General features: G+C 48.5%; 1 protein-coding gene across 1 annotated transcript; it reads right to left on the reverse strand.

Annotated features, from left to right (window-relative positions):
* Positions 1-3232: 3232 nt before the first annotated feature.
* KCNA10 (potassium voltage-gated channel subfamily A member 10) lies at positions 3233-4768 on the reverse strand. Its single transcript, XM_006149563.1, has one exon. It carries the CDS (start codon positions 4766-4768, stop codon positions 3233-3235), a length of 1536 nt encoding a protein of 511 aa, XP_006149625.1.
* Positions 4769-9722: the final 4954 nt, after the last annotated feature.

The following is a 9722-nucleotide window of genomic DNA, read 5'->3' on the forward strand; positions in this document are numbered from 1 at the left end:
GTGTGAACACGCCTGCTTCCTTGCTCCATCAAAGGCTGCTGTGGTGAGGAGGCTCTGAATAGGCAATATGGTGAGATACATTTTGGTATCAAAGAGCTCTAGATTCAAATACCTTCTCTACTCTTTCCTGACTGTGTCTTCTTGAACCTCTCTGAACCATTTTCCTCACATGACAAAGTGGGGGTGATAATATTTACCTTGGAGGGCTCACGTGAGGAGTGAGGGGCCTGCACACTGTAGGAGAGGTTTTGGTATAAAGGATTATGATGGCAAACCTCCCAGAGGGCTGAATGTGGGCACATGGGCTCTTTAGTCAAGGCCACCCCTAGGCAGCTTGAAGTTTTTGGCAAACTATTTTTGCAAAGACACTGTGAATGTAAAAATTTGCATCACCTAAAATCAGAGTGTCATCATCATTCTAGCACTCAAGCTTGTGTGATTCTGTAAGCAAGCCAGCGGGAACAAGTTGCTCACCAGGCCACCATCCCAGAGCTCGAGCCTGGCAGAAGATTCAGAATGACTCTACAGGTGTGAGTCCTGGAGCTCCTTGGGGCATCTGATTGACTACACATGCTTGGAAGTGAGGGGCTTCAGGCTCCAGGGTCTCTGAATTTGAGAGTGACCAAAAGGGGAGAAATTGGGGGAACCAGCAGTTCACATAATGGCTATGTCGCTGGACTCCCACATAGTCGACTGCGGTTCGCGTCCCGGACCCGGTGGCTTGGAACTCACGCCGGGCGCGTGTGTGTGCGTTCCCAAGATCCCGAGAGGAGAATGGAGGAGAAGGGATTGCGGCGTGGCCATCCCCTCTGGGGGGTGATTTCTCGCTTTCTGTCTCTCTGTCTCTGTCTGGCGAGCGCTACGCGCCCTATAGCGAAAACCTCTCAGAAAAAAAAAAATGGGGAGAAATTGGAAGGGAATTTAGGAAACTGTGAGGAACACACTCTAAGGTCTGGAATCCTGATGCTCAGGGCTTGGGATAGGAGCCTTCTTGCCTAGGTCTAAGGGTAGTATGTTTTGTGTGAAGTTCAGGCTAAATATTTGCATGAATCAGTGCTAAACTGAAGTGTCTGGTTAAAGTGCAAATGGGAATTTGACTTTGTTAGAATGGGAGAGGGTTTTAAAGAGGACTAAATTCAGCTTCTTAGGGGATAAGGAAAAAAGGAAAGAAGAAAAACATCTTCTTCCCACACCAGCCATTTGTCATGAAGTGGAAGCTGTGTGATGGCACCTGTGGCTGCAGCGTTGCGTCTTGCAGGGCTGTGCAGAGTTGAGTGTGTGCCACTGTGATGACTAACTTTATGTGTCAACGTCACTGGGCCAGGGGGTGCCCAGATATTTTCTTTAACTTTATCCTAGGTGTTTCTGTGAGGGTGTTTCTGGATAATATTTTAAGTCAGTAGACTGAGTAAAGCAGATCACCCTCTTTAAAGTTGGGGGGGCTCATCCAATTGGTTTAAGGCTTGAATTGAACAAAATGGGGTGGGCTTCGCCAAAGCAAGAAAGAATTCCTCCTGAGTGCCTTTGGCCTTAAAATGAAGCACTGACTATTCCTGGGTCTGGAGTCTGCCAGCCTTCACACTGGGACCAATTCATTGGCTCTCCTGGCTCTCCAGCTTGCCTGCTCATCTTGCAGATCTCGGGGCTTGTCAGCTTCCCTAACCACATGAGCCAATTCTTTATAATAAATCTCTATCTGTGTATTATATGTTTGTATAAAAATATTTATGTACACAAAAACCTTTGCGTGTGCTCGCTAGTGCACGCGCACACACACACCCTCTACAGGCTCTGTTTCTCTGGAAAACCCAAATCCAGTGAGGACTGTGTGCCGCAGGCAGTACGGCATGCAGTTGCATAGTGATCTGTGACCCAGGTGCATTATTCTGATCTTCGTGCCACTTTGAAGTACGGCCAGGTTCTGGATGTTCGACCTGAGGAAGGCACAGGGCCTTCTCAATTGAGATGGTGGATGGGCAAAGGACAGAGTGGAGACTATTTTTATGCATCCTTTGAGGAATCCTGGTTCCACTTCCTTGTCCTGAGAGCTTGTTGGACTGAGCAGGCTCCTGTCCCAGGAGGGTAGTTTCTCAGATCAGCCGGCCACAGCCATCGTCTTCAGGTAAGCCTGGCCTCTGGGCACGTGCCTTAGGGCTCTGCATTCCCCTCCCTGTCTGCCTCACACTCCACACTGGCCAATTCCTGATGACTCAGTGGGAGACGAACTCAAGATAGGTGGGCGTGACTTTTTTCTAGACCAGTCCTCCTGGGGCCCACATTTCCCATACCCAGGATACCCAAACCTTGTGTAAATCCATGGAGACGAGTAGTAGAAATGCACCTAGGAATGTTTCAGCTTTTCCACTGTCCAAAGAAGGGGTCGAGGGGCAGGGGCCCAGGCAGGCACTGCCTTCCCAGGCTGTGTGGAGATCCTCAGTCCAAGGGAAGACTATACCCGCCTGAGGGTTGCTGTCTGGGTCATTTGAAAGACAGACTTCCCCATTCTTCCCCAAGCCCATCACATCCTCATTGCTAGTGGAAAGAGCACTAGCTCAGAGGTAGGGACTCTGCCCACACTGACTATGTCACTGTTTCTGGGTGACCTTAGGCAAGTAGTTCTCTCCTGCTTTGTTCACCTGTGACATGGGAATAATGATCAAATCTGCTCTACTGGTTATTTTGAGATGCAGTGGGATAAAGTAGGCACAAGTGCTTTGAAAAATCTATGCAATGATACACAAGTATAAGATTTTATATTATTATTATTATTAAACAAGTTGAAACTCTTTCTTATTGCTGCTCATAGCAATCCTCAGCCTTTTACCATGTTTCCTTTTAGGAAGACCAAAATTAGTGTTTCTTATTGCTAATGTGAAAAAAAAAATCACCCGGGATCTGGTTAGAATGTAAATACTTATTCCATAAGTCTGTGGAGGCCTGGGTTCTGCATTTTCCTGCTCTCAGGTGATGCCAATTCTGGTCCAAGGACCTGAATTCTATTCCTTTACAGAAAAGGATATGAAATATTCCTATAATGGGTAGAGAAGAAATAGCTTAAAAATACAGCAGAAATATGGGTTTATTAAAACAGTTTACAGTCAAGAGGTGGCTTGGTGGTTACAAAAGATTAATTTTGGTCTTTGGAAGATAAAAGAACAAGAAGAGGGAGATTGAGGGAGGAGAAGAGAGAGAGACAGAGTCAGAGACAGAGATCCCAAAAGCCCTGGACTGATCACTTCCTGGACTTCTCCGTGGAACAGCCGCCATTGCTCTTGCTAAGAGAGTCTGTGCTGCCCATTCTCGAGCCCACGCCATTGAGGATTTTGTCGATTTCTCCGGGGATATTTTGCTTCTCCTCATTCTCAGTCTCCCTGTGGTAGAAGTAATTGAAGTTGGAGACAATGACAGGTACAGGGAGGGCAATAGTGAGGACCCCTGCAATGGCACACAGTGTGCCCACAATCTTCCCTCCTGGGGTGGTTGGGCACATGTCACCATAGCCTACGGTTGTCATGGTGACCACTGCCCACCAAAAGCCATCAGGAATGCTAGAGAAATGGGACTCCGGCTCATCCACCTCAGCAAAGTAGACGGCACTGGAGAAGAGGATGACTCCAATGAACAGGAAGAAGATGAGTAACCCCAGCTCTCGCATGGAAGCCTTCAGTGTCTGCCCAAGGATCTGCAGCCCCTTGGAGTGGCGGGAGAGCTTGAAGATGCGGAAGACCCTCACCAGGCGGATGATCCTCAGGATGGCCAAGGACATGTTCTGTTGGGCACTGGGCTCTGTCTCCTGGACCAGCTCTGTGATGAGAGTTGCAAAGTAGGGGATGATGGAAATGATGTCGATGATGTTCATGATGTTCCTGAAGAAGTCAGTCTTGCTGGGGCAGACCACGAACCGGAGCACCAGCTCGAAGGTGAACCACACGATGCAGGTGGACTCCACCATGAAGAAGGGGTCAGTGAACATGGTGTGGGAGAGGACTGTCTTGCTTATGTTGAGGCTAGGGTCTCTCACCACCTTCAGCTCCCTATCCTCCCGGAACTCTGGTAATGTCTCCAGGCAGAAGATGGTGATGGAGATGACCACAACCAACACTGACACTACAGCCACACCACGGGCAGCACTGGAGCTCTCAGGGTACTCAAAGAGGAGCCAGAACTGCCGGTGGAAGTCATTGGTGGGGAGCAGTGTTTCAGGGTCTTTGATGAAGCCTTCATCCTCCCGAAACTGGTCCATGGCTTCACTACCCAGCTCATAGAAGGAGATTTCATCAGCAAAGACATCTATAGGGACATTGGCTGGGCGTCGGATTTTCCCACCAGATTGATAATAGTACAGGATTCCATCAAAACTAGGCCGGTTCCGGTCAAAGAAATACTCATTTCTCATAGAGTCAAAGAACTGCATCCTTTTCTCCCGGTCTCCCAGGAGGGTTTCTGGGAACTGACTGAGGGTTCTGAGCTGGGTCTCAAATCTCAACCCAGCAATGTTGATGATCACCCGCTGGTTTCCTTCATTTAGGACCACTGGCTCAGGCCCTGGGGAATCTGTGTAGTCTCCTGGGAGCTTGGAGAAGGTGGTCTCATGGCTGGTACTGTCACTGATGAGGATCCTCCAGTTGGAGAAAGGGCTACTCCCAGATCGGCCTTTTTGGCTAGTTGGGTCGAAGTCTGTGGCATATCCTGGCTCTTCTTGGATTTCATCTGAGTTATCAAAATTGACCAGAGCAACTTCCATTTCTTTCCAGCCACACACATCCATTCTAGGGGAGTCAGAAAAGCAGTATGAAGACCCTCAGTCTTCACTGGCAGCTGTGAGCTGAGGAGAAGAAGTTCATTATATAGGAGCCAGAGTGGAGGACAGCAGGCTTGTTTATATCTTGATTACCGAGGTAAGATATACACCAATGGATTAAACCATGACTTATTTTTAACTTGGGATAGAACATCGTGATTGTTTTGGCAATATTCTTCCCTTGAAATCAATTCACACTCTCTAAGTTTGTGCATGCTAATAACTACTAGGAATTGCAAAGAAGGAGCTTGGGAAAACTTCCCTAGCAAAGGAAGGTCTCCATCTGTGATGGCAGAGAGGGGCCATAATGAAAGAGAAAAATGAACATTTCTTACCAATATAAAATATAATTTTGTATTTTCATGAGGTCCTTCAGTCTATTAGACATTTTTCCATGCCCATTCTCCTCCTTAATTTTTCTCTTTCATACCTAACAGCTAGTCTCTTGTATGTCCTTTGGTTATATCTTCAAAACAGATCTAGGGACCAGCAGTTAGCGTAATGGCTATGTTGCTGGACTCCCACGTAGTCGACCGCGGTTTGCGTCCTGGACCGGGTGGCTTAAAACTCACGCCGGGTGCATGTGCGTGCGTGCCCAAGATCCTGAGAGGAGAACAGAGGAGAAGGGATTGCTGCATGGCCATCCCCCCCTGGGGGGTGATTTCTCGCTTTCTGTCTCTCTGTCTCTCTCTGTCTGGCGAGCGCACATGCCCTATAGCGAAAACCTCTCAAAAACAAAAACAAAAACAAAAACAAAAACACCAGATCTAGATATCTCCCATTTTTTCCTCCCTCCACCACTGTCTCTTGGATCAAGCATTGAAGGGTGGGAGGGGATACACATTCCTTCTCAGATTCACTCTAGCTTCACTCTTTCTTTTTTTTTAATGCTAGAGGGTACATGTGTGTATGCACATATGAGAAAGAGAGTGAGAACGAGAGCGAGAGCGAGAGAGAGAAAGGGAGAGGGAATCCCCCAGTGGGACCTGCTGATATCAGCATCCTCTTCCCCTAATTCTCTAACCCGTCAGGACCCAGGGCCTGACATGACTCGAACCCTGGTCAGTCATGTGGGATACGGTTTCCTTGTGCAGTGCTTAACTACTATGTCATGGTGCCAGCCCTATCTCCAGTTTAATTCAAGAGCACTGAAGCTGGGCAGGCTGGGGCAAGTGTGGAAGAAGAGAGGTAAGGGTCTTAGCCTGAGGCAAAAGTTATAGAGGTCATGGTCTTAGGGTAGTTTCATTAATAGGGGACAAGGCTATCCTGCAGTGTGTAGTGTTGTGGTCTTTCCAAAGTGATTCCATACTCACTTACCTCACTCTATGGCAACAGTCACGTGAGGTTAGAAGATACTATCTCTATTTTAAAGATAATGAAACCAAGTCACAGGGACTAAGTGACTGGCTCAATATCACACAGCTGGTGCCCTGACCTGAAACCAGCCATAGCTGCCTGGCCAGGGCCTTTCCCTCAGATCATGGAGTCCTTGCATGGGAGCGAAGGCCTTATAAAGAGGCAGGCCAGGGCTGCAGAATCATGGGAGCTCAGATCACCTTTGGTCTCATGCCTTTTTTCTCAGCTCAGGTGCCGTGTGTTGGGCGATGAGTCAGGTTGGTTGGCTAGGGCTGGCTGAGCCTCTGTTGCACTTCTTGGGACTGTGAGGCCTTTGCAAGCAGCCGTATTTCCCTGAGTTGCAGTTTCCTTCGCTGTGGAGTGGGGAAGGACATTTCAGGTTCTGGCCTGCCATATCAGTGGATGGTTGGAGGGCAGGATGGAGCAGTGAGCAAACCCTGAGATTAGAGCCAGCCCACCCGAGCTCAGATTCCCACTCTGCTCATGCTAAGCCCTAGAGAAATGATGGCTAGTCCTTCACAGCGACTCACGTGACGATCAGGGGATTTGTTCTGGCTTGCTGGGCTGCCGGGCAGACGTGGTGTAGGGCTCCAGCTCTGTGCTCATCTTGTAATTTCTACTCGGGGTCCTGGCCCTGGGGCAGTGCTCCTGCTTACCTATAACCTTCTGGGTATGAATCTCACCATTGGGGAACTTGGGGTCAGGGTTTGGGGACCATTCCCATGTGGCCAGAGTGGCCTTGTTAGGAGCCTTTGTCAGAGGCTAGGGAGCAAGCATGGGGTAATAGGGACAGCTTCTTTGGTCAATAACGAACTCCCTCTCCTGGGAGCTGGACAATTCCCCTTCTTCCCTCCTGTTTATTTGTTTCCTTCTGCCTCTGGGTCAAGTGGCAGATGGGAAGGAGGCTGATGAAGGTCAGATGGTACAGGAGGTGGTGGGCCAGGGCCAGGTTCAAACAGCATATTCCATGTTTGACAGAAGAGTGCTGTGCAGCTGGCTTCGTGTGCCCTGTTGCACTAGTAACCACTGACCATTATAGACACTGGGAAAACCTGTCCAGGGGCCAAGGCTCTGCCCCACCTCTTAGGAGTTATATACTTTTGAGTAAATCACTGAATTTGATGACCCTCAGTTTTCTGATCTGTAAAAGAGTAAAAATAATTATAATTCTCATCTCAAGATGATACTGAGAGTTAAATAAGGTAGAAACAGTGAAAGCACTTTGTAAATGTTAAATTATTACCAAGATGTAAGGAATTACCCTCCACGCTCCCCTCCCCTCTGCTCCACACATAAAACTCACTCGTGGGCAGAAAGCACGTTTCACATGAAGAATTGCAGGATCACTCTCCTCCCCATCTGCTCTGCCTGGTCCTGCCTCCAGCCTTTGCCCCTGTCTTGCTCCTCCCTGTCATACCTTCTCTCCTGTTTCTCTGGGGACTGTCCAGGTCCTGCTTTGTCAGAGGAGCCTGCCCTAGCTAGTCCAGCCCACAAAGCCCTCTGAGTCCCTGTATTCCTAATCTGCCTCCCAAGATCACTCCTACCCTTGGTTTGGAGTACTGGCTTCCACTGGGTCAGCCTAGCTCTCCAGCTCTTGCAAGTTTTCAGGGTACAGAACAGTGTCTTACAGAGTTTTCTGGACTATCTGGTGTGTCTTGGGGGTAGGATCATTTCCGATTCCTGCATGCACCTGTATCCAGCTTGAAGATAGGGCTTTGGATGAAGGTCAGGGTGGGATAGGAGGTGGTAGGGAGTACCAATAGAGTGATTATTTGTTAAGCGTATATATATATATTATTTATTTACTTTTATTTTAATTTCACCAGAGAGAGACACAGAGAGGGGGAGAAAGTGAGAAAGAAAGCCATCAGGTCCAGGACTTGAACCATGGTCGGCCATGTGGGAATGTCCAGTGCCTTAACCACTGCGCTACCCACTGGTCCCCTTAAGCATATATTTTGAAACCAGTGAATGAAATGAATGAAAGGATTTCGAGTTTATGAGAACAGGAACTATGTCTGTTTTGTGTACCTCTATGGCTTCATCGGACTTAGCTCACCCAAAAACTTGATTAATCTCTGGTGAAGAAAATGAATGAGTGGGGAATGAATGAAGTGTGGCAGACAGCATACTGAGCCCCGAGGTAGGGTACCGGCATAGCCCATGCTGCTTTATAATCACTGACTACTTGCCATATGTCACTCAGAATCCGACTTTTCATCTGTAACAAAGAAATATGCTAAGTTGAAGAAACCAGATAAAAAAAAGATACCCGTAGAAAAGAATTCCAGTTACACAAAGTTCTAGAAAATGTAAACTAATCTAGAGTAACAGAAAGCAGTTGCCCTGGCTGGGGCTGGGGAGGGAGAGGGCAGGCATACCAAGAAGCTGGAGGGAACTCAGGTAGGGGGATGACTATGTTTATCACGATTGTGATGCTGGTTTCACAGGTGTAGATCGGTGTCAGAACTCACCAAGTTTCAGACTTTAAAAATACTGTGTGTAATTTTAGCTCAATAAATCTGTATAAAAAGAAAAGGGCAAATAAGCAAATATAGGAAATGAAAGTGGGTGGCTTGCTGCTGATTCAAGATTTTGGCACAGCCAAAGCAGGGAATGTTTTGTAAACTGCTTGGGTCATGTGGAAGGAGGAGACTCCTCCGGCACGGTGCTCACTGGTGACCAGCACCATGCCCACTTATGCTGCAAGGGCACGGCCTATGGTTGAGCTGCTGGGCTGACCACCCAGCAGGCTGCCCCCCTGCAGAATGGGCAATGGGGACCCTACCCTCTTTCAGAAATGTGCAGTGTCCAGGCAGCTCCTGCCTGCGGTGGGCAGCCCCTCAGCTTAGTAATCAGCGCTCTGTCTGTTGGTGGCAGGAGAAAAGCTGCTGCCTGTTCTGGGAAATACCTGCTCTTCTGGATGGGCTTCACTCTGCTTTGAGTAGGCCATTGTGATTTCTATTTCAGGGAAGCCTAGATCAGAATTGGTTTTACCCCTTGAACTCATGACCCGACCACCCTTCTCTGCTCCACACAACCTCCTGGTAGGATGTGTGTGTTCTGTGTATGGAGCGAGTCACCCACCCCAGTGAGGGGGGAACTGCAGAGCCGAGGGTCTTTGGAGACCCACTCCCTTTCATCTCTGGGGTCTCGGTGTCCTCTGCTCTAAGATTCTAGATGACCTCCCTCTGAGTCTTAGATCTTTCCATCTATCTGGCGTTCCAAGGTCTTGATGGAATCAGCATTACTCAAAGCTGGACTCTCACCTGTAGCTGAAGCAATGATTACTTCCAGGAGTCCTCTGGGTCTGATTTCTGTCATCCGGGATTGTGCTGGCCTGGCACAGTGCCAAGACTGTGCATTGGCTTAGAACTGCCTTTTCCTCTGAACATCGTTATGCTTTCCTCCCTCCAGGCCACCACGAGAGCAGGGCCTGCCACCTGTCTACTTTGCTTCTAACCCCACCCAGAGGTGAGGCTTTCTCTGGGACTCCAAGGGAAGGGATGCTTGCCCTCCAGAACATGCCTGGAAATTTGCTGCACTTCTCTTTGGCTACATTGTT

The sequence above is a fragment of the Tupaia chinensis genome, unplaced genomic scaffold (assembly GCF_000334495.1).
Source record: "Tupaia chinensis unplaced genomic scaffold, TupChi_1.0 Scaffold000270_2, whole genome shotgun sequence".
In the NCBI taxonomy this organism is placed as follows: Eukaryota; Metazoa; Chordata; class Mammalia; order Scandentia; family Tupaiidae; genus Tupaia; species Tupaia belangeri.

Bases quoted from the DNA above. Each gene is read 5' to 3' on its own strand.
- KCNA10 (XM_006149563.1), bottom strand. From the start codon at position 4,768: ATGGATGTGTGTGGCTGGAAAGAAATGGAAGTTGCTCTGGTCAATTTT.